The sequence below is a fragment of the Xenopus laevis genome, chromosome 8L (genome assembly GCF_017654675.1).
Source record: "Xenopus laevis strain J_2021 chromosome 8L, Xenopus_laevis_v10.1, whole genome shotgun sequence".
Lineage (NCBI taxonomy): Eukaryota > Metazoa > Chordata > Amphibia > Anura > Pipidae > Xenopus > Xenopus laevis.
The window spans coordinates 23,872,081-23,897,737 of NC_054385.1; the positions used below are offsets into that span (position 1 = coordinate 23,872,081).

General features: G+C 40.6%; 1 protein-coding gene across 2 annotated transcripts in view; it reads left to right on the forward strand.

The window, feature by feature from the left end:
• The window catches only part of LOC108698296 (astrotactin-2-like), a 1,031,088-nt gene that overhangs the window by 926,287 nt on the left and 79,144 nt on the right, over positions 1 to 25,657 (forward strand). Inside the window, exon 20 of one of the 2 annotated variants that reach the window (XM_041572527.1) lies at positions 8,701 to 9,175. The exons of the other annotated variant lie outside the window; for it this stretch is intronic. Coding sequence (XP_041428461.1) covers positions 8,701 to 8,722 — 22 coding nt within the window. The 3' untranslated portion in view covers positions 8,723 to 9,175. Of the gene's footprint in view, positions 1 to 8,700; positions 9,176 to 25,657 lie in introns of those variants that run through there. 2 annotated transcript variants of the gene reach the window in all.

The window sequence follows — 25,657 nt, forward strand, 5'->3', positions numbered from 1 at the left end:
AAGCTCCCATACAAACATGCCCATGGGGGGGCTTTGCGTGGCAACACGTTATCTTACAAGTCAGTGTCACGCACTCAGACAACCCCCCCCCCGATTCCACGGAGCTCCTCAATCCCACTCCCCAGCCCCTCATCCCATACAGGTCCCCTGGGGAAGGGGAGAGGTGTGTGGTTAATATGCTGCTGCTGTTCCACTCTGTCAACGTGGCAGGGAAAGTGCTGGGATCCCAAGACTTGGCTGTGGGGCAGCAGAATGGGGAAGGTGCTGTGCGCCTTCCCCATTCTATTCCACACTGTGCAACAGGGAACTGAGCGCACAGCACCTTGCCATGGACTTCTGGGGGGAGAGGGGGATAATATCACTCCAACTTGCAGTGCAGCAGTAATAAGGTCTGTAGTTTGTAACCTGTCTCCTGTTACTCAAAGCTAAACCCCACACAACCACATTTTTCCATAAGAAAGTAATCAAAAGAACCCACTCAGACAACATAATTAGTTTTGGAAGAAAGGGGGAGGTCATATTTATTAAAATCTTAGTAACGAATTCTCCAATAAAAAAATATGGGCCCCCGAACCATCCTCATTTAAGGGATAACACACTTTGCACCATTGCAAATGTGCAGGCCCACCACCAGTTGCCATAGTACATATGTATGGGCATTTCCTGTAGGGAAACTCCCTGACCCGGAAGCAAAACCAGTGCCAGTGAGCCTCTAAACCAGTGGTTGCCATTAAAATGGGCTTCACCTGGTTTACATCACAACCACAGACAGCTGTCAAGGCGCTGATCAAGAATATCAGGAATCCGGCACAATTAACATCAAGATTCCGCTTTATTCACACATAGAAGGATAACAGTGGAGGATGTACAATTCTAACGCGTTTCATGTCCCATAGCTGGGCACTTCATCAGAGTGATTGTGTGCACTTGTGTAAAGGATTAAATAGCCACGTGTGTGCATGTATTTAAAATAGTATAAAGGCAAAGTGATACCTCAGTGCAATTTAAAATTCATGTAATAAAAATTTTTGTTGTGCAAAAATATATGTGTAAATAAAAGTATGCATAATTATGCCATATACTCGTATAGGTAGCTGGGCACTCTGTCGAAGTGCCCAGCTATGGGGCATGATGTTAATTGTGCCGGATTCCTGATATTCTTGATCAGCGCCTTGACAGCGGTCTGTGGTTTTGATGTAATAGCCGGCGAGGAGTGACCGGCATATCGCAAGAGCAGCGATCGAGCAGGACGGCACTTTGGTCCGGGTGAGCTCCGCCATTGACGCTCTGTGAGTAAAACTTTCACCTGGTTTACCCCCGAGGCCTGAAAGCAAAAATCAGTGCCAGGTGGATTCCCATTGGTTTCCACACACTGTTTCAGGGCCTGCCAAGCACCACATGGGGCCCACATTGCCTTCGCACTATTGCAAAATAGGTCAGCATTCCCATTTAAGGGATAACACACTTTGCACCATTGCAAATGGCCAGGTCCACCACCAGTCACCATAGTAGACATATAAGGGCTTCGCCTGTAAGAGAACTTCTTGACCCAGAAGCAAAACCAGTGCCACTGAGCACCTCAGTGGTTGCCAAATGGACTTTGCCCGAGTTTACCCACGAGGCAGGAAAGCAGGATCAGTGTCAGGTTTTTACACTTATACTGACTTGTCACTGACTTGGTTGCCATTAAAATGGGCTTCATCTGGTTTACCCCTGAGGCCTGAAAGCAAAAATCAGTGCTAGGTGGATTCCCAGTGGTTGCCACACACAGTTCCAGGGCCTGCCAAGCACCACATGGGGCCCGCATTGCCGCCACCAACAAAGAGGAGTATTTTACATGACCTCCCAGTTTTCTCTCTGCTGTAAAACCCATTTTTTCTTTTAAAACTTACCATCTTTTACAAGTGCTCCCTGCCAGTTTGGATAAGTAAATCATTAGCTAATTCTGAAAGATGGGCCAACCAGGGACTCTAACTCTTATGCTACTATATTTTATGATAGAAACCCCACCATGAGAAAAGATGAGCCTACTCACTAGCTGATCAGTTTTTTTATTTTAAATGCTCTCTATGGCTAGCTGTAAGGTGGTGATCACTGCATACATCATCTCTGACCAAATCAGCATGATTTCAGGCTTTCTTCTTTTTCTTTTTTTCTTTTTTATATTTATTATGCTGTTTAATGTGGTTTGAAAGTTATTGATTTGGTCAGGGCTAAATTTGTTACCCTCCAGTTGAAAAACTGTGATGTTAGGCGAGATAGGGTACTCTGCAACTTCTCTGCTTTCTAAATTCGGTAAAGTACCTGAGCCAAGCTGCCCCCCCTCTGAGCCCCCTCTTACCTAGCAAGTGTAGTCTCATCTGTTCTTGTGGTTGGAACCTTTGGCCTGGTCATTAAGTAGTCTACATGTTACTTCGCTAGTGGCTTTTAAGCTACTCCAAGACCCTTAATGCATCTGACCAGTTTTTTTTTCACTCAATAAAATATACCACTACAGATAGTGACAGTCAGATTTGGCCAATCTGCAATCCAGAAGATAATGCTAATTTGTTGCATGCTACTAGCCCGCTTAGTGCCCAATGATACATTATGCACAAAGGCAGCTTTGAAGACTTGTAACTGAAAAGTTTCACTACAACCTGTCACTCTGGTGGGATTAACATGTTTGAGCTGTAGCAACATGCCCAAAATTTTTTCCCTTTTAGAAAGACTATAAAGTGCAGCAGGGAACTGCAGTGAGCAGTCTTGCCATCACTATCTGCTTTCTGTGTGAAGGAAAGCCAAGCTTCGCCACTGCTTATACCTGCTCCAGGTATAAGCAGACACTGAGTCCTTAAAGGGATACTGTCATGGGAAAACATGTTTTTTTTTCAAAACGCATCAGTTAATAGTACTGCTCCAGCTGAATTCTGCACTGAAATCCATTTTTCAAAACAGCAAACAGATTTTTTTATATTCAATTTTGAAATCTGACGTGGGGCTAGACATATTAAAAGGCTCATATAAAGGAGGAGGTTATGTTAGAAAATGAGGGGGCAGAAGTCGTATGGGTGGAGTTCTTCACCAATTGTAAAGAATCAAGCAAATTGTAATTGTAGGAGTATGCTATAGATCCCCTAAATGTAAGTGAGGAGGAAGAGACAAAGCTCCTAATGCAAATAGAAAAGGCTGCTAGTTTAGGTAAAGTAATGATAATGGGGGATTTTAATTACCCAGATATTGACTGGAGCAACAGTACTGCTAGATCAGTTAATGGAAACAAGTTTCTAAACTTATTGCACGACAATTTTTTAGCACAGGTTGTTGAGGAGCCTATCAGAAAAAATGCTATTCTTGATTTAGTGATCTCAAATGACTCAGAACTTATAGCAAATGTGCAAGTCATTGAACCCCTGGGTAATAGTGACCATAATGTTATATCTTTTAATGTCTGGTTCAAAAAACAAAAATATACTGGGGCAATAAAAAACATGAATTTTTGAAAAGCTAATTTTAGTGCCTTGAGGGCTGCCCTACAGAGCATTGATTGGGGCATTAGGTTTTCAGCTAAAAACACAGAACAGAAATGGTTGTCCTTTAAAATGATATTAAATCATTACTGTTCTCAATGTATTCCCTTAAGAACTAAACGTAGAAGCTCTAAGAATCATCCTGTGTGGCTTAATACAGAAGTAAAGAAGTTAATGGGAAAGAAGAGAAAGGCATTTAAAAACTACAAATCTGTAGGGACAGAAGCTGCATTTAATGAATATAAACACTGTAATAAATGTTGTAAATCAGCAATCTGGAAGGCTAAAAAAGAAATGAAGAGTTAATTGCGGTGGAGGTGAAAACTAACCCTAAAAAGTTTTTTAAATATATTAATAGTAAAAAGATGCAGGTTGAAAGTGTTGCTCCATTAAATAATGGTACCAGTATGGTTGTAACAGATACAGATAAGGCAAATGTGTTAAATCAGTTCTTTTCTTCAGTGTATACAATAGAGGAGTCTGGGTTCACAGGCTCACTTAATAACTGCACGAATGGTTCAGCTCAATCTAGTCAGTGGCTGACTCAGGATATGATTCAAAAAGCATTAATACAAATTAATGTAAACAAGGCTCCAGGGCCTGATGGCATACCCCCCCCCCCGAGCTTAGTTCAGTTTTAGACCAACCCTTATTTCTGATTTTCTCAGATTCACTGTCATCTGGTATGGTGCCTATGGATTGGAGAAAAGATGATGTTATTCCAATATTTAAAAAGGGATTACAATCTCAGCCTGGCAATTATAGGCCAGTAATCTTGACATCTGTGGTGGGCAAATTATTTGAAGGCTTGTTAAGGGATAACATTCAAAATTTTGTCCTAATGAATGGCATTATGAGCAACAATCAGCATGGCTTTATGAAGGATAGGTCATGTCAGACAAATTTGATTGCATTTTATGATGTGGTAAGTAAGATTCTGGACAGTGGGGGGGCAGTAGATGTGATCTATTTGGATTTTGCCAAAGCATTTGATACTGTGTCCCACAAACAACTGCTTTCTAAACTAAGGTCTGTTGGGCTTAATGAAGTCGTTTGCACGTGGATAGGAAACTGGCTACAGGATCGGGTACAGAGGGTGGTTGTTAATGGGACATTCTCTACTTGGAGTAAGGTTCTTAGTGGGGTCCCCCAGGGCTCAGTATTGGGTCCACTTTTATTTAACGTGTTAATTAATGACTTAGGGGAGGGTGTTGTAAGTAATGTATCAGTGTTTGCAGATGACACAAAATTATCCAGCCCAATTAATTCCATCCAGGATGTGGCATCCTTGCAACATGATCTTGACAAACTGGCAATCCGGGCAGCTAAGTGGCAAATGAGATTCAATGTTGATAAATGTAAGGTCATGCACCTGGGATGTAAAAATATCTAAGCCACTTATACCCTTAATGGGACTGCACTAGGCAAATCCATTATGGAAAGGGACCTTGGAGTCCTTGTAGATGTGTGTTGTAGATGTGTGAAGAAATGTGTGTTTTGTGGTGAAAGAATGCGTCAAGCAGATAAGGTGCAATTTGTGTTTAAAGACAGGTCACGCTTACAGGAATTGCCCCGAAGCCTGTCGTAATGTTAAGAAATCTTGTCCTAATTTTGAGGGAAGAGATGACAGAACGTGTGTCAGTCATTCAGGAAAAAGGGGGTGCTCAGGTCGGTGCTCAAGTGGAAAGTGATAGACATCCCCCCCAAAAAATCCTGTTTCAGCTGAAGGTGGTGGCTCAGAAAAAGAAGAGGGATGGGAAACTGTGAAAGAGGGGGACAGGAAGAAAACCATAAAAAAAAAGATAAAAGAAGATATTAGGTGCTGGGAGGAAGGTCCTGGGGTGAGATGGTTGAAGAGGCAGAGGATCTGGATAGGATGGAGGAGGAAGAGGAAAGGGAAAAGAGAAAAAGCAAGGTACAAGATACCTGTAGAGTAAAAAAAGATGTGGATGACATCTTTAGACTTAGAGTGTGAGTCTTTAGATGAGGGGAGTGCATGGAAACAGGGGAGGATCTGGGAAAAGAAACCTCAAAAATGGATCTGTCCCTTGATTTTCTTACAGTTAATACCTGTAGTATCAAGAGTAGAAAGTCAATTTTTTTGGCATATGAATTCTTTAAGCAATGTGATGCAGATGCATAATCTTTCTCCAGGAGACAAGGCTCTCATTCTTAAAGGATATTTGTCAGGGGCCTATCAGCTCCCAGAGGGAGTAGTCTGGACCGATGAGGAAGCTTTAGGGATAAAGTCCAAGTTTGCGGTATCAAAAGGGATCAGGAGCATGGGCATCCGCAGAAAATTTTCCAGGGGAGGGGGGGCAAGGAAGAAAACATATTACACAAATTCCTACCCACGCAGTGCGCCACAAATTTTTTTAGAGACCACACCCAATTTTGTGGCCATGCCCCCAACTAAACCAGGATGGCATTGTTGAAATTTCATGTATAGAATACCCCCAGAACCCATAGCAGGGTAGCACAGAGGCAATTTCATGTATAGATAAATGCAGTCTGTCAGGAATTGTACTCACACATGGTAAAAAGCTGTAGTCACTCCCCAGTCCTGCCATATATCATGCTTTGATTGCCGCCATTGTGTCTCTGTCCTGGCCACAAATCAAATTGAGATCTTACTCCTTTGCAAAGTGCAGTATTTTACTTTTGTGCTCCCCCCCTCAGTCATTGTACTTTTCCTTCTCCTCCCTCCAACTTCACTCTTATTTACTACTTTATTTTACACTGTTCATGTTTAATGTGGTGCCCATCTTAAAGGGATACTATCATGGGAAAAAAAAAATTTTTTCCAAAATGAATCAGTTAATAGTGCTGCTTCAGCAGAATTCTGCACTGAAATTCATTTCTCAAAAGAGACAGATTTTTTTTATATTCAATTTTGAAATCTGACATGGGGCTAGACATATTGTCAATTTCCCAGCTGCCCCAAGTCATGTGACTTGTGCTCTGAGAAACTTCAATCACTCTTTACTGCTGTACTGCCAGTTAGGGTGATATCATCCCCTCCCTTTTTCTCCCCAGCAGCCAAACAAAAGAACAATGGGAAGGTAACCAGATAACAGCTCCCTAACACAAGATAACAGCTGCCTGGTAGATCTAAGAACAACACTCAATAGAAAAAACCCATGTCCCACTGAGACTCCTTCAGTTACATTGGGAAGGAAAAACAGCAGCCTGCCAGAAAGCATTTCTCTCCTAAAGTGCAGGCACAAGTCACATGACCAGGGGCAGCTGGGAAATTGACAAAATGTCTAGCCCCATGTCAGATTTCAAAATTGAATATAAACAAATCTGTTAGCTCTTTTGAGAAATGGATTTCAGTGCAGAATTCTGCTGGAGTAGCACTATTAACTGATGCGTTTTGAAAAAAACATGTTTTCCGATGACAGAATCCCTTTAACTTCCTGCCCTTTTTTTTTTTAATTAATTCTGCAAACTTCCATCCAATAGCCTTTTAATTATTTAATTTTAACCAATCATGTTCAAGCAGGCATTGCTTAAAAAAGCCAAGCAAAGCTCATATTAATATGCTAATGCTTATGTTCCTATTAAATTTAATGTATGCTAATCTTAGTACTTCCCATTTATTAATCGTTGGCTGCAATAAAAAAACATAGCAAAGTGGCTTTTTTAAAAATTGGAAATGCCTTCTAAAACGTGATTTGTTAAAATTACATGGAAAATGAGCAGTGAAATACAGTATCAAATAAGGCTGAAGTCGGAGGTAGAAGAAGGAAAAGTACAGTGACTGGGGGGGGGGAGGTTGGAGCACCAAAGTAAAATATGTGCTTTGCAGAGGAGCACTAAATTTCAAGTACAGAGAGGGTAGGAGGGAAGCTTGAGGAAGAAGATGTGAAAACAGTACGGAGGAGCCAGGGCTGGAACTAGGGGTAGGCACGTGCCTAGGGCGCAAAGCTGAGGGGCACCAGGCACGTACCTGCTCTGTCGCCTACCCCGTGTCCGGTCCCGTCTCTCCACGACTGCCGCTGGTGTTTTGCGCACAAATGCTCTTCTGCGCATGCACGTACACATATCACGCATGCGCGCTGGAGTGAAACTTCGCGCATGCGCAGTCGAGTGCGCACAGAGCCGGCGCCGTGGCCCGTCAGGTTGCCTAGGGTGCCTGGCCGGGTTGGCCCGGCTCTGGGAGGGGCAAGGAAGGAGAACATATAGTTCGAAAGGAGAAGACGGAAAAGTACAATGACTGATATGGGGGCACGGAGCACAGGAGTAAAATAAGCACTCTGCAGAGGAGCTGAGATCACATGATGGGGAGATAAGCACATTATAAATGGCAGGACGGAGCAGTGACTACAGCTCTGTTAGTACACAAACACACAATGCATACACGTCCGTTGTTGCAGGCGAGTGATATGCCATATGTGCTCTGCTCTATGAGCCAGAGACTCACTTCTACATAGAAAAGAGCAGATAGTACAGTCCAGATACAGTTGCCCCTGACCAACCCGCACTTTGACTTGCGCGCTTTCTTTACATTAAAACATTTGGGCAGGGTTTGAAAGTCCAAACAGCAAGAGCTGTGCGATTGGATGGGAGGCAGATTCAAACTGCTTATATTATATATACATAGCTTATACCAATCACTGCAGACCATGATTGTGGAGGATATAGCAGGACAGAATAAAGAAAGAGCGAGTGCGGAACCTTGCAGAGATATAAATAGAAGTCTTGGGAGGCATCGGCAACATAGCTCTGGTATGCACAATGTTTGCATCCCGCCTGGCAAGAGAATATCCTTAATTATAAAGTACAAGTCCAGGGGGGGGCAAGTGCCCCCCTGCCCCTATCTGTGGCTGCCCATGATCAGGAGTAATCGACCGGACAGATCTCTCTCACACGCACACTCCATCTGACCTTACTATGTACCACAATGTTACACAGCCACTGTATGCCACATGAGCACATCTGCACTTTATCATGTTCTTACTGCTATCATATCACAATGATACACCCATCATGTCTGACATTTAGCTTAATTTACTTAACATATTACATCTGCAGAGTGTGCACTGTCTTGTCCTGTCCCTGCACTATGCTGCCCTGTCTTGCATATTTTTGCACTTTTTGTCTGTTGAGGAACATTGTTTAGTTTCACTGTGTACTGTACAAACGTATATGGATGAAATGACAATAAACTCACTCTTGACTCTTGTAGTGTAGCAAAATCCAAGCCATAACCCATGTGACGGCTATCGTCGCCCGCCATCTTGGGAGCATCGCAGACGGAGATGGGAGTGCTATCGGGAACACTCTTCTGGATCGAAACCTTTCCACTGGATCAAGAACTGAAGGGACCCTCTGGAGATTCTTGAGTCCAAGATCTTCTCTACCTCGTATTCCTGTTGGCCATCCACAGTGACAGAAGAAGGAGATGTTTGCTCAGAAGAGAAGCCATTAGAAATGGCTGGTTTCAACAGAGACACATGTAACACTTTAGGGATTCGCATCTCAGGGAGAAGCTGGAGTCTGACATCCACAGGATTACTTATCTTCTTGATGGGAAATGGACCAACAAATCTTGGACCCAACTTGGGGGAGGGAACCTTGAGATGAATGTTCCTCATTGAAAGGCACACTTTGTCCCCAACTTTATATAAAGGAGAAGAATTAGTGATGGGCGAATTTATTCGCCAGGCGCAAATTCGCAGCGAATTTGCGCAATTCGCCGCCAGCGAATAAATTCGAAACTCGAAATTCGAAACACCAACGAAAATTCGCGGAAAAAATTCGCCGGCGTCAAAAAAAAAAATTTTCCGAAAAAACGGGCGCCGCCGTCAAAAATGGGCGCCGGCATCAAAAACGCAAAAAGCGCAAATTCACCCATCACTAAGAAGATTTCCTTCTAAGATCCGCATAGTTCTAGTGAGACCGGGAACTCTTCTCTAAATTAACTTGGGTAGCTGACCAAATGACAGACATGTAGGTAACGTGATCTTCAGCTGCAGGAACATCAGACAAGAGGAAGGCTTGTGGATATTGCCCATACACGATCACAAAGGGCGATCTACCAGAGGAGGCATGACCAGCGTTGTTATCTGCAAATTCCGCTACCCAAGTCTTTACACAAAGAGAACTTGTATGCAAACTGGGAACCTCTGTCAGATACAATCTGCACTGGAAAGCCATGGAGTCGGAAGATTTATTGGATGAACAACTGAGAGAGTTCAATGGCAGAGGGAAGCTTGCAGAGAGGGATAAAGTGTGGCATCTTGCTGAAGTGGTCAATAACCACCCATATCACGGTGTTTCCCATGAAATGGGGTAATTCGATAATATAGTCCATAGCCAATGAGTCCAAGCATGAGAAGGAATGGGCAGAGGTGTAATAGCCCACTAGGGCGAGAGTGGCTGGACTTAGACATGGCACAGGCTGCCACAAAGTCTTTCACATCCTTACATAGGGAAGGTTACAATACAAAGAGATTGCAATATATTAGTAATATACAGGTATGGGACCTGTTATCCAGAATGCTCAGTACCTGTGGTTTTCCAGATAAGGAGTCTTTCTGTAATTTGGATCTGTAATTTCATTCACTAAAAAAAATAATTTAAACATTAAATAAATCAAACAGTATTGTTCTACCACCAATAAGGACTAATTATATCTTAGTTGGGATTAAGTACAAGGTATTGTTTGATTATTGCAGAGAGAAAGGATATCAGTTGTAAAATTGTAATTATTTGGTTAGAATACAGTTTACGGGAATTCTTTCTCTAATTCAGAGCTTTCTGGATAACAGATCCCATACCTTTTATAACTATAATAATTTGCCAACAGCTAAAGGATCACCATTATATCAGGTCTTCAACACTTATGATATAAGCATGTAGCCATAGCAACACAAGGGTTTACTATCAGTTTACCTGCTCAATAGATGGTTGCTATGGCAACTTTTGCCATTGCCAATTTATGCTCTATTAATTTTTTAGCACTAGCTTACTGACACATACATTGGATGGACTACTCATACAGATAAATACTTTACTATTTTAGCAGCATATATATCAGAGACAAGCTATAATATGCAGTTACTACAAAACTACAATATTCTGATTATCATTTATTTGTAATAACTCTGGTAATTATACTTTAAACCTAAGTACTGTACATGTTGTTTACTTGTCATGATATATGTGACACATGTATACATACTATTTTCCATACTGGCCCAGTAGCACATACTGTACAAAACACATTATTTAGCTGATATTTTGCCAAATCCTATGTCACAAGCATGTAGCATGTATACAGTATAACGAGTGAGTTGGTGCATTCGCACATTGTGCACATATGTGTGCCAGTGGGAAGATACAGCCTATAGGGTATTCCACGTAAATTTTATTAGCAATCCTGGAATTCCTTCCCAGCATTTGTTCTGCTTTGCATAAAAATGTATCCCTTCTAGTGGATCTAAAAATGACAGATGGAAGAAGACAGAAAGTATATATATAAATTGAATCTAAGAATATATAAATTGTTACATCATTGACTATAATTCCATTGCAGTAGTTTATTTACAGTAGTTAAAGGGGACCCGCCACCCGAAAAAATTATTCAAAATCCTATTTTATCACGTTAGTCAAGCAAAATGAACACTAATTACACTATATAAATTATTTGAATGTTGTTTCCTACGGTCTGGGAATACATTATTATAACAAGCAGGCAGGAGCCATTTTGTGGACAATGTTATTAAGGCAAGCCTTGCATAATTTCATAATTTTGTTTGAGCACTAGAATAAGGGCCTGATGTCCATCCCCATGCACTGGTTACACAATTGAATGGTGAAGAGAGCCGGGAGAATGTGTTGAGTGCAGTGATTCATTGACTATATGGCAATACTCTACCCATCAGCTCTCAATTTTGCTGAATATCTAAAGTATGAAGTAATTATCTTTGTAAAGAGGTCCATTCCACAAAACTGTAAAACAATTACAGAACAGCAAACTACAATATTAGCACAGGTACTTAAATTGCCATACTACAGTAATACTTGCCACAGTAATACTTGTCACAATGTCACCCAGACATAATAAGTTGTATAATAAAAGTAATTTCCAAATAAAACATTAAACCCAATTTCTTTTTTTTCCCCCTTTTTTTATTAAAGCATCCATACTTCTTATAAACTCATTTAAAAAGCTCAGCTGTCAACTATGTATTGCCTGACCCTCTTCGGTGTCTTAGACATAGAGGTGGGGCAGGAAATTACTTTCACTTTCCATTCTACTCTTTCTAGAATTTTACTCCTCACATTTCTCCTTCCTCCTCACCATCTAATTGTGTAGCCAGTGCACGGGAATGGGCATCAGAGTTCGCATTCTAGTGTATAAACAAGATTTTGGCATGATGCAAAACTTGCCTTAAAGGAAACTATACCCCCAAAATGATACTTGAGCAACAGATATTGTATATGAAATTAAGTGGCATATTAAAGAATCTTATCAAACTGGAATATATATTTAAGTAAATATTGCCTTTTTACATCTCTTGCTTTAACCACCATTTTGTAATGGTCTTTGTGCTGCCTCAGAGATCACCTAACCAGAAATATTACAGCTCTAACTATAACAGGAAGAAGTGTGGAAGCAAAAGACAGAATTCTGTCTGTTAATTGGCTCATGTGACCTAACCTAACAAGTATAGTTTGTTGAAGGTGGCGGGCAGGGAGAGCAGGAGGAAGAGCTCGACCTGGACCCGTCCCCCGGTTCCCGCTGGTATCAACCTGGCCCGCACATCACTACAAGTAACATAGTTACATAGAGCTTTTTAGGTATGGTAAAACATTCTACAGAATAAATATAACATTCTAGCTTGCACTATTGCAGCTAATCTATTGGCAATAAAATGCCTCCGTAGCTTTCCTTCTCCTTTAAAGGGGTTGTTCACCTTTTGGTTAACTTTTAGTATGATGTAGAGAGTGATATTCTGAGACAATTTGCAACTGGTTTTCATATTTTCATATTTTTGATTTTTACTTATTTGGCTTTTCATTTAGCAGTTCTCCAGTTTGCAATTTCAGTAATCTGGTTGCTAGAGTCCAAATTACCCTAGCAACCATGCACTGTTTTGAATAAGAGACTGGAATATGAATAGGAGAGGCCTGAATAGAAAGACGAGTAATAAAAAGTAGCAATAGAAATAAATGTGTAGCCTTACAGAGCATTTGTTTTTTAGATGGGGTCAGTGACCCCTGTTCAAAAGCTGGAATGAGTCAGCAGAAAAAGGCAAATAATGAATCGGTTTGCTTATCCCAGCCTCCAGAAAAAAAATCAGACTGAGAGACAGGGCCCCTTTAAGCGTGTGGCGCACACACTCGCGACAGCACACAGGCGCGAGTGCGCATCCGCCATGGAGTTTAAGGGAAGGGGAAGGACAGGGTCATGACAGAGGGATGGAAGTGACAAGGGGAGGGAGGGAGTGATGAAAGGATGGAGGGGAGTGACGAGGGGAGGGAGGAGAAGAGCAGGGGATCGAACAACCCGGACTAGTGGTAGGCAGAAAACCTTTGAACGGGTACCTGCCCAGCGGCCCATAGCTTTGATCCCTAGTCAGGTGCCTCTTCTGCCTACCCCTAGTTCCTACCTTGCTGAGAGAAGAGGAGGAAACACTCCAAGTGCCCATGGCCTGACTGTTCTATTGATTTTACCACAAGTTTACCAGTGAATAGGGATGTAGCGAACTGCCGAGTATGTGTTCGCGAACGCCGTTCGCGAACACCGGCAAAAAATGCGAACAGTTCGCGAACTTCGAACATCCGAAAATCGTTCGATTCGAACGATCGAAGGATTTTAATCGTTCGATCGAACGATTTTCGTTCGAATCGAACGATCGAAGCCATTCGATCGAATGATTTCATTCAATCCAATGGCTTCGATCGTTCGATTCGAACGACAATCGTTCGATTTTAGCGATCGAATGGTCGAATGGTCGAACGATTTTGACGCGAACGCCTATTGGCGAACGTCGCGCGTCGTTCGCGAACTTGCGGCGGACGCGAACAGTCGAAGTTCGCGCGAACTAGTTCGCCGGCGAACAGTTCGCTACATCCCTACCAGTGAAACTTAATTTTAGGATATAAAAAACATTCAGCAATGTGGAGCTATATATTGGACAAGCATGCTATAACAACTTTTTGTCGGTCTATCCCTACCCTACTACTACTGGAGTGCACAGCAGTAGTAGTAGCATAACTAGACACCCAATGGCCTCGGGCGAAAATTTACAACTGGGACCGCAACCCCCCCCCCCCCCGGGCACGGTCTGGACCACAACCATTACTGTCGTAATATAGGACTGAATTTAAAAACTAAAACAAGTAACCTAGAAAATCTAGAATAGTTAATGATCCGTGCCCCAGAATAGTGTATGGTCAGTTGACCTGGCCTTCTCCAATTAACTAACTTCCAGTACAGATGAATGCTGATAGGAGCTTATATACAGTTAGGTCCATAAATATTTGGACATAGACAACTTTCTTTTCTAATTGTGGTTCTGTATTTTAAATGAAACAACTCAGATGCAGTTGAACTGCAGACTTTCTTCTTTAATTCAGTGGATTGAACAAAAAGATTGCATAAAAATGTGAGGAACTAAAGCCTTTTTTTAACATGATGACTTAATTTCAGGGGCTCAAAAGTAATTGCAAATACAAAAGGGGGGTTGTGGGCGCACCCACATTGCTAAGTAAAAATGTATACAAGTATAAGGGAAGTGCTACTGACATAACCAAATGGGTCAGTGCACATTCCCTGGGCCCCTGTCTAAGTAATTCAGTAAATATGCAAATGCATGTGTTAACAAAGACAGGGGTTTTTAGTTACAAAGTTATGATCATAAAGTTGAAAAGCCACCATACCACGTCAAGGTAAACCCCATATGGCGGTCCCTAACTTGTTTACCTCCAGTCATAGTATTGAGGATCCTGTGTCTCTCTGCATAATAGCATTAGTAAAAGTAGAAGTCTGCTGAACCTTGGTTTCTGTCTGAGGGCTAAATCATCCCCCACTGCTAACTTGCAGCTTTTAAGAGAGAGTGATTGCCCAAACCATCTTTTTTTAAAAAAAAGTGTATTAATATGGTGCGGTTAAAAGCATAGGGCCACATTTAATTGATAGGGGTGGGTATGGGGGGGGGGGGTGCTGCAAACCAGAAAAAAGTAATTGGACAAATTAAAAGACTGAAAATAAAATGTTAATTTCTAATACTTTCCTGGCAATGACAGCCTGAAGTCTTGAACTCATGAATCACCAGATTCTAGGTTTCCTCCTTTTTAATGCTCTGCCAGGCTTTTGCCGCAGTGGCTTTCAGTTGGTGTTTGTCTGCGGGTCTTTCTGTCCGAAGTTTAGTCTTCAACAAGTGAAATGTATTGTGAGGACTAGTGGGCCAACGGGGATGCCCGCCACACCAGTCTTCTTCCTCTAATGCGCCGCATGACGTACCTCTGCTATATTTATATGCGTAATGACGTCAGTGCGCAATGGCGCCAAATTCAAACTATTTAAAGGGGACTTGGTACCTTATTCATTGCCCGTTATAGGTTCATCTTGTGAGAGTTCCTGGTGCTATTCCTGTGTAAATCCTGTGTTCTGATATCTGTTTTGACCCTGCCTGTCTGACTTTTCCTGACTTCTGTGATCCCAACTTCTGCCTGGTAACCAACTATTCTGATATCTGTATTCCGTCCATTCTTGATTGATCTCAGGCTTTGACCCCCACCTGTCTGACTCCATTTGAATTCTGCCTGCTTTGTACTGTGACCTTCTGCCCAAAAGACTTTGCTTTATCATCGTGCCCCTTTACTCATCCAGTACCCTTCACTTGGCACCTCTCTTAAGAAGACCTGGCGGCATCCGATTAGCCGAGGGCTCCTCCCGAGGTGAAAGGCGGCTGTTAAAGGCAGAAGCAAGAGCCGAGAACAGGGTGCTTAGCATTGTTTCTGGATTTAGGGTGCCGACCGTGACATGTATGCTCAATTGGGTTCAGATCAGGTGACTGACTTGGCCATTCAAGAATTTTCCACCTCTTTGCTTTAATAAACTCCTGGTTTGCTTTGGCTGTATGTTTTGGGTCATTGTCCATCTGTATTATGAAACGCCTCCAATTTGACTCCAAGTCATTTAGCTGTCCTAAGTCTCTACAATCATCAGTGCACTGCGTTCTTAAACTATGACAATGGACAAGTCTGGGGCCCACCAGGATCCGACCCTGCCCTGCACTGATGCTGTTTCTGGCTGCTGCTGATGACATGCCTGTTCTGGCAGTTAGCTGGCCCAAACTTTTTTCAGAAACTTACTGTTTAAATTATTAAATATTTAAATTATAATTTTAAATTATAATTGGGGCTCTCTGCTAAAAACGTTGAATAAAAATTTGTACGTATAGTAGAGCCATATAAAAATAAGTTACATTATACAGATCAAAAATTGATGCTTGGTAAATTAAGCGCAAGACAAGTTTTTTTTTTTTACAAAATTTGGGGCAGAGTGAAAATTGTTAAATGGGTCGTTAACTTTAAGTTAACTTTCTGCCCCTTTCCCGCTATCAGATGAGGGTCACTGACCCCAGCAGCTAAAAAACACTGTTCAGTGGGGCTATAATTTTATTGTTAATTTTAGTTTTTTATTACAGTCTCTTATTCAAACTGCTGCCTGGCTACTAGGGTAAACTAGACCCTAGCACCCACGTACAGTTGCTGAAATTCCACACCAGAGAGATGTTGAACAAAGAGATATATAAAAAACGAAAAAAAAAAAAAATTGAAAATAGCCTTAGAAATTTCTACATTATACTAGAAGCTGCAATGCGTCCCTAATTGTAAGTTGGGTTGAAAAAAAGACATGTCCATCAAGTTCAACCTGACTGATTTGGGGAGAAAATTCCACATTTGACAGATCTCACTGTAAAAAAAAAAACACCCTCCGAATATTTAGATGGAATCTCCTTTCTTCTAATCAGAGTGGGTGCCCTTGTGTCTGCTGGAAAGACCTACTGGTAAATAAAGCATTAGAGAGATTATTATATGATTCCCTTATATATTTATACAGTACATACTGTAGTTATCATTAGGGTAGCCACCTGTCCGGTTTTGACCAAATTAGGAAAACCGGGTAGGTTTCCATATTATTGACCCACATCATAGCCCTGCACCTGATGTCACAACCCACCCCTGGTACGTCACATCTCCACCCTGTTATGGCTCTGCCACCATTACGTCACGTCCCGATCCCTGACTGGAGTGAGATCTGGCAAAAGGTGGAAACCCTAGTTATCATATCACCCTTTAAGTGCCTCTTCACCAGTGTGAACAAGCACAAATTGGCCAGCCTTTCCTCATAGCTGAAATGTTCCATACCTTTACCATATTAGTTGGATGCTGCTTTCTACTTGCAACTGATCTACTCGTTTTCCTGTGTGTAGCACAGACATTTTAATGGGACAAATGAATGGCATTGCAGAAAAAAATGGAGCAAAAGTTTTTTGTTTTTTTTTTTGGTCTTGTTTTAGTGGTTAATGGCATAACTAGATATTGCTGGACCCCACAGCAAATTCATGTTAGGGCCCCCCACAGTTGTTCTGTGCTCCCAATATATGTTGAAATTGCATACATACAAAACATACAAAAAAAGTTATCAGTTTCCACTTACTTTCCACTTGCATTTCCCACAAATTTCATTAAGAATCCCCCCCAGCAGAGAGAATTTTGGAGAAAATGTGATATAACTCTCTACTTATCTCAATTGTTGGGTGCTTGTTTCTTGTGGAGCACAACATCTTTACACACTACACCAATAAAATGTAAACAAGCAACTCGAACATTAACACCAAAAAATGGAAGTGTTTTTACCCGTTCGCTGCCATCCGATTTGGCTGATTTGGTACTTTTATTGCCAGACCATTTTTGAACATTTTGTACTCTTTCACTTTAAGGGCCTTTCCTGGGGGAGGTGGGGTCTTTAATTTACCCAGGAAAACAATATTTTGATTTTTTTCAGGACAACTTGAGCTTTCACAATATGCTAGAAGTTTGGTCTAATTCCACTTCTGTAAAAAAAAAAAAATAGGCTTATAAGTGTCTAATAAAATGAAAAAATCATGTTTCACATTGTACAATCACATATATCAGAAACATCATTTATTTTATGTACGAGAACACAATTTTGAAAGTTCTATGTCTCCTGAACATGCCAATATCAAATATATATATAGTTTTATGGAGCTTTCTCACGTGTATAGATCAAAATCTCTAATAAGTACGCTAACAAATTTCCAAAGCACCTCTCCACAAAACGGCATACTTCTGATTTCAAGGCCAAACATTCCACTAACAGTAGGTTTACCTTAGAAAACTACTCATTATTAGAAAAAACTGATTCTGGAGAATCAAAAATTGGTAAATATATCTATGTACTCCAAACTACTAAGTTGCAGTTCTTTCCTAAATGTATAATTTTTATAGAAATTGGTTAATTTTTGAAAATGACCTCAAAAGCTTCCAATCTACAGCATCATCTCCCACACATAATTAGATACCAATGTAAATATGAATGCCAGGATCAGTTCTGTAATTCCAGATGAAGTCCAGGAAGATGTCTTTCTACTCCAAAGCAACAAGCTGCAAACCTTTCCTAAATTTGGCAATTTTGGTGACATTTCCAAAAATCCCCTCAAAACTTCCAGCCTGCAGCATCTTATTTCCCACATACTATTAAGTATCAAGATAAGTAACCCCAAATATGAAAGCCTGGTGTCCGCTAAACAGTTTTATGTTCAATATGAACTGTACTGCAAAATCAACACATTTATATATTTTTGGGGTGGGCAAAGGTAGAAAAAAGTAAGTTCACCCAAGAAAACCATAAGTACACATTCCACTGAATCCAAATTGGGTATGCATGTCTTTCTACTCCAAAGCACTAAGGCACAAACCTTTCCTAAATTTGGCGATTTTGGATATATTTCCAAAAGTCACCTCTAAACTTCCACCCTGCAACATCTTATTTCCCACATACTATTAGGTATCAAGATAAAAATCAAAGCTCCAATGGTTCACTAAGGAAATCAGCCAATTAGCAGAACTTGCTGCAAAGTGTTTTATTCATGACATGTTTCGGGCTAAAATAGCCCTTTAGCAAGTGTCTTATCTTATTCCCACATACTATTAAGCCTGGAGTCAACAGAGCAGTTTTATGTTGAATATGAATAGGTTTACCTAAGCATGTGGCATATAGGGACCCCAAAATGAAGACCCCCCATATGGTCTGTCATTTCAGGAACTGCAAAATCAATACATTTACATCATTTTGGGGTGGGCAAAGGTAGAAAAAAGTATGTTCACCCCAGAAAACCATATATTTTTGGAAAATGCACATTCCCCGAATCCAAATTGGTTATGCATGTCTTTAAATAGGGTTGGGCGAATTTGACCTGTTTCGTTTTGCCAAAAATGTGCTGCCGGCAAAATGATGCCCATTAAAGTCTATAGGTGTCAAAAAATTGTTTTCATTTTTTTGGCGCGCAAAGCCATACAAGTCTATGGGTGTCATTTCCGTGGCAAAACAAGACAAAAAAATTTGCCTATGCCTATCCCTAGCCGCAAACCTTTCCTAAATTTGGCAAAAATCACCTCAAAACTTCCACCCTGTTGAAACTTATTTCCCACAGGCTATTAAATCACTCAGAATATGAAATCTGGGGTCCACTGAACAGTTTGATGCCCAATGTGCATAGGTTTATCGAAGTACATGGCATGTAAAGACCCCGGAATCTACCTAGTGCATACTTATTTGATGGCTTACATTAACACTAATTTAAAAACACTGCCAGTTTTATGTGGAATAAAAGGTACAACAAATGGTTAATTATGTCTTTCTAATATACTGCAAAGCTACGCTAAATGCAGAGGTTTTTTTTGAAATTTCTGAAAATCGCCAAAAAATATTGCAATTTGCTGCATTTATCTTACCAAATTTCTTACATACAATTAGAAAACACCCTAAATATTGATGCCAAAGGTCTACTGAACAGTTTGATGCCCAATATGCATAGATATACCAAAGCAGCTGGCATGTGTGGACCCCAAATAAAAAAAAATTAATATGAATCTTCTGGGCTGCCGATTCGCCTTCTGTGAACATAGCCCAGACTGCGTATTATGTGCCACAAGACCACAAGTACAAAGACCCCCCCCAAAACCATATGTTTTTGAAAAGTACACCATCTAACAAATACAAAATTGCTAAAAATTGTGTTTCTACTCCAAATTATCAAAGTGGAAACGACACTAAAGAAAAACATAAGAGCACTGCAAGCATAAATAAGATCACAAAAATCAAATATAATTAGACAAATCAATGAAATAACAAAATAAATGATCCAACAGCGTGGTTAGTGGTCAGAATGCTTGATCCAAAAGTCACAATGTGAAATCAACAGTGTTTAGGGGAAAAACAAGAGGGAAACTGATAAAATGAAGAATTAAACAAAAAAGTGTGTGTGTGTGTGTGTACGTACAGCTCTAAAAAGCATATAAATGTGTGTGTATGTGAGTGTATACATGCGTGGAAAACAAAACAAAAAAAGCCAGAAAAGCAACAAAAAAACAAATTATAATAAAACTAGTAATATACATGTATGTCTGTGTAAATGTGCAAATAAAAAAGGGCACTTACCATTTCTAAGTGAAGGGGGTCCTTAGCAGTCCTGGGGGGGGTGGTTCTTAGCAGAGTTGGAGGTCCAGATTGCAGAGCAGAGGCAACCATAAGCAGAACCTGCCAGGGAGTATGCAGGAAGTGTGTGGGCGGAGACAAATAAGATGAGGTCACGCGTGGAGGAGGTAAAAAGTCAGGTCCTGTGACGATCGCATCGTAGGACCCGTATGGCAGCTCCCTTGGCTCATTGCCAAGGGTGTTGGGTTTAAAAGACTCGCTGCATAGCGTTAAACGCCACTAGTTCATCGAGGAAGCTCTTACCTGCTGAGCACATAGGTACTACGTGCTTGGCAGTCAGAGCATTTTCCTGCCAGCACATACCTACCTAAGGGTCAAAGTAATAAAAATATCATCTACTGTTGCCCTGCCCTGGTAAAACTGCTCTGTTTGCTTCAGAAACAGTACTATAGTTCATATAAACAAGCTGCTGTGTAACAATGGTGGAAATAGAAAAAGGGCTATAAGGCACAGGTTAAATAGTGGATAACAGATAACAGCATTATGTTCTACAGAGCGAATCTGCTGTGTAACCTGAACCTTTTCTCCTTTTGCAGCTTATTTATGTAAACAAAAGTAGTGTTTCTGAAGTAAACACAGCAGTTTAACCAGTGCAGGACAACACTGCATTATATTTTTATTACTTTAAAACACTTACATTTTATGATGTTACTGTTATATATCTCCCATGTCAATAGTCTTTTCCGAGAGAGGGAGAGAGGGAGAGAGGGAGAGAGGGAGAGAGGGAGAGAGAGGGAGAGAGAGAGAGAGAGAGAGAGAGAGAGATAAAGGCTTTGCTGCCAAAAATCTGTGCTGAGTTAGGACACCTGCATTTTCTTTTATTTGTTACGTTAGGAATAATGGGAGCAAAAGTTGCTTTATCTTCTTGAATGTTTCCAAAAAGAAAAAACATGTAATCTCTGGTTTACGTAGAGAAGTACATTATTTCTGAAAAGCCCAGAGATTTATCAGAGGCAGATACCACCTCCACAATGTTCCTGCCACTCAGGACTTGTATACAAATGTTTCTGCTAGCTATGTTTCCCCCCAAATGAGAACATTGGCTTAATAGCAGTATTTGCTTTAACACTTACCAATTTGCTAGCTTAACTCTTTGCCTGATAGGTAAGGTATCTAAAGAAATATGTTTCTGCATAGGAGCATAGAGTCTTTTTGGAGTGGCTACCTTTTAGAGCATACAGGTATGGGACCTGTTATCCAGAATGCTTGGGACTTGGGGTTTTCTGGGTAAGAGGTAAGGAGTCTTTCTGTAATTTGGATCTCTATACCTTAAATCAAATAAAATATCTTTTAAACATTAAATAACCCCAATAGGCTGGTTTTACTTCTAATAAGGAATAATTATATCTTAGTTGGGATCAAGTACAAGGTATTGTTTTATTATTACAGAGAAAAAGGGAATACTTTTTTAAAAATTTTAATTATTTGATTATGGCCTTCCAGTAATTTGGAGCTTTCTGGATAATGGGTTTTCTGATAATGGATGTCATGTTCTGTCTCCCTTCATTGTCTATTTCTGTTGCTCTCCCCTATTTATTTCATTAAATTCTTATTCCTCTGTAGATGTTATCATTCTGTTTTCTTCTCACTGATATTTGGTGGCAAAATGAGGATTGCAGGTTGGAACTACAACCTACTACAAAAAGAGTAACTAATGTGTCTTCGTTTACAAGGACTTGAGACTTTAATGAAAACTTATGTGGACACGGTGCCATCTCTGTCTCCTCAGCTCACTTAATGGGTGGTGACTGAGGAGTCATAGGATAGAAAGCTAGATTTATTTAAAAGCACTTACTCCAACTACAGTAAGGTACTGGAAGCTTTTACAAGGGGCCTGGTGCGTATAAATAGAGATAAACATCCCTGCATTGCTGTTGACCAGTTAGCAACCAACACTTACCCAACTGGGTAATAAAAAACTATAATAAGAGAGTGCTGATTCAATGTGATAAATGTAAGGTATTTTAAAATATGCAACCAACCCTTGATGATACTAAGTTTGTCTAATTCTGGGGGTATATTTAGTTGTAGTAAGAAATTCAGTCAGCAGCAGAAAGGACAAGAAGGTACTGTATTAACACACTGGTAAAGCCTTATCTAGACTATGCAGTGAAATTTTGTTTCCAATTCTTAAAAAGAATATTGATGAAATTGAGAAAACTAGAAAAAAGATTGATTAAGTTCATAAAGGCTATGAACGGTCTTCAGTATGAGAAAAGTTTGGCCAAATAGAGATTGTTTACATTGGAGAAGTGGTGCTTAAGGAGGGATAAATTATACATGGGGACCATACAATAAACTCTAGCTTTATTCACCACTAAATCCTATCAGTGGACATGCGGGCATCCATTCACATTTGGAGAAAAACTTTGGGGCGTGAGTTCAGCTTAAAGGGACATAAGCACATTTAGTTGAGCTTAAAGGGATCCTGTCATTGGAAAACATGTTTTTTTCAAAATGCATCAGTTAATAGTGCTACTCCAGCAGAATTCTGCACTGAAATCCATTTCTCAAAAGAGCAAACAGATTTTTTTATATTCAATTTTGAAATCTGACATGGGGCTAGACATTTTGTCAATTTCCCAGCTGCCCCTGGTCATGTGACTTGTGCCTGCACTTTAGGAGAGAAATGCTTTCTGGCAGGCTGCTGTTTTTCCTTCTCAATGTAACTGAATGTGTCTCAGTGAGACATGGGTTTTTACTATTGAGTGTTGTTCTTAGATCTACCAGGGAGCTGTTATCTTGTGTTAGGGAGCTGCTATCTGGTTACCTTCCCATTGTTCATTGTTCTTTTGTTTGGCTGCTGGGGGGGGGGGAAGGGAGGGCGGTGATATCACTCCAACTTGCAGTACAGCAGTAAAGAGTGATTGAAGTTTATCAGAGCACAAGTCACATGACTTGGGGCAGCTGGAAAATTGACAGTATGTCTAGCCCCATGTCAGATTTCAAAATTGAATATAAAAAAAATCTGTTTTCTTTTTTGAGAAATGGATTCAGTGCAGAATTCTGCTGAATCAGCACTATTAACTGATTCATTTTGAAAATTTTTTTTTTTTTTCCCATGACAGTATCCCTAAATAAAAAGGTGCAGAAAGGCTATCCGAACTTTCAAATATAAAGATCAGGCATACCTTATTCCACAAAGTGAATGGAAACCATAATAGTCAGCTCGTTCTGCAAGTACCAACTCATCCCCAATTGATTAGTCCAACCCCTCCCTCTCCTTGTTCTGTGATGAAGTGATGGATTCTGGGACTGAAGCCCATTTGATTTTCAAAGAATCTGCACCTCACTTGTAATGAAAACGAGAAACTGGAAGGGATGTTGGGAAATAGCTTGAGTCACATGGTTTTCCTTTCAGTCTGTGAAGTTATATATAAAAAATTAAAGAAATATAGATTTATAAATCCTTATAGGAGCATGTCCCGTGGACAGAAGAGGCATACTTGTATATTTTTGGTAAAGCATAAATCTGTTTAATGAGCAAAACACTATCCCTACAGTCAAAGACGGATGACGTTCAGTGTTGTTTTGGCCTCGTTTAGCTTCCTGTAACTGAGTGCCTTGAGTCTGTGAATGGCATAAGGAAATTGGGAAATTAACAGGTACTTTTGTAAGGCAATAATGAACCCACTGTCAGAAAAGTGGGTTTCTCTCACAGACCATGGGTCTTCTGTAGGCCAATAAACCAAAGAATACTTTAAAACACTCAAGTGGCCAGCAGTAAGTCAACTAATAACTACACTTGTGGATAGAGTCCTGTAGCAGGTTGAGTACCTATGGGAACTCTTGGAATGTCTGCAAAACTGTCAAGACTCTGTCCAGACTGTGTGGTGCGTGGCCCATTTGGGAGGTGGAAAAATTAAAATTCACTGTATACTTGTGAAAACTGACCGTTGTGCAACGTCACTTGTTTATATGACATCAAATCCAGCTTAGGTGACTCTTACACTGGAGGGTGGGTAGGGTGTACAAGTATATAAGAAATTAATGTGGGTAAGTGGGTGTGGGTTGAATAGAACTAATCGAGTTTAGGATGGGCGTGGGTCTGTCTAAACTGACCCATGCTGGTCTCTACTTGTGGACGAACGTACATGGTTGGACTGGGGGGCCCAAAGCCCACTGCATTAGGATGAAACATCCTCAGGGGCGTAACTACCGGGGGTGCAACTGGGCCAGGGCCCGCACCCCCCGCATGCCCCCCCCCAGAAGATTGCGCGCGTTGCAGCCGGCTGGAGTCGGCTGCAGCCGCAGAGAAAAATCATGCAGACGAGGGTGGGGGTGGGCCCGGCTGCACGACCCGCACCAGAGCCCTCCCCCACCAAGTTCCTTTCAGATCTGTGTCAAGTTGCATAACAAAATATTGTATTCTTAATAATGATTGTGTTAATGTGGAAAACTGGTTTAGTCCTCTTTAAGCATGTATGTTATTTGTCATATTTAAAGCGTGCAAATTTTTTTGTCCACAATTTCACATTACAGGTCTGTGATCTTTTTTCTGAAAACCTGTTATCTATAAAGCTCTGAATTACAGGAAGGCCTTCTCCCATAGATTTTGATTATAGTCAAATGACTAAACATTTTTAAAAATGATTTCTTTTTTCTCTCTGTAATAAAATTAAAATTCATCTTTATTGTAAGCAAAACAATACAATTTGGTATATTTAATATTTTAATTATTTTTAATTAGACTTAAGGTATGGAGATCCATTTCTGTGCATTCTGTACTTAAATGGCTGCCCCCATGGTTATAAAACTATATATCTTGAGATTACTATAGCTCTGGTTATCATGATTATCCAAGAAGACATCCAATCCACCTTTAAATGCATTAATAGAACTATGCCCCCCTCCGCACCCTCCATTCTTTTCTGTAATGGCCCAAGACCTTGATCATTTCTTTAAAAAAAACGTTTCAATGTCACCACCTCTAATCCCTAGGGAGACTTTAAAAAGACCCATTGCTCTGAGATTAGTGCTGGAATTATTATGAAATTCCATGAAATGCCGACTAACAGGTGGTAATTTTCTATGGTTCTTAACCCATTCTGGTGCATTCTCAATACTAGAGACATGCTCCAGAAGGCGTTTCTCAAAAGGCCTGTTGGTTTTGCCAATATAGAACTTATTACATGGACAAAATAACATGTAAATGACATTGTCTGTGGTGCAAGTGAATGACTGTGTGATCTTATGATCTTATGTATCTTACCAAACCTGTCAGTAACAGTATTCTGATTATACATAAGGACACAAGCCCTGCATTTACCACAGGCAAATGTGCCTACTCGTGTGGGTTTGATTGGTGGTCTAGAAAAATGGCTTTTTACTAGTCGATCCCTTAAACTGGGTGCCCTGCGGCAGCAGGTCAAAGGTCTTGGAC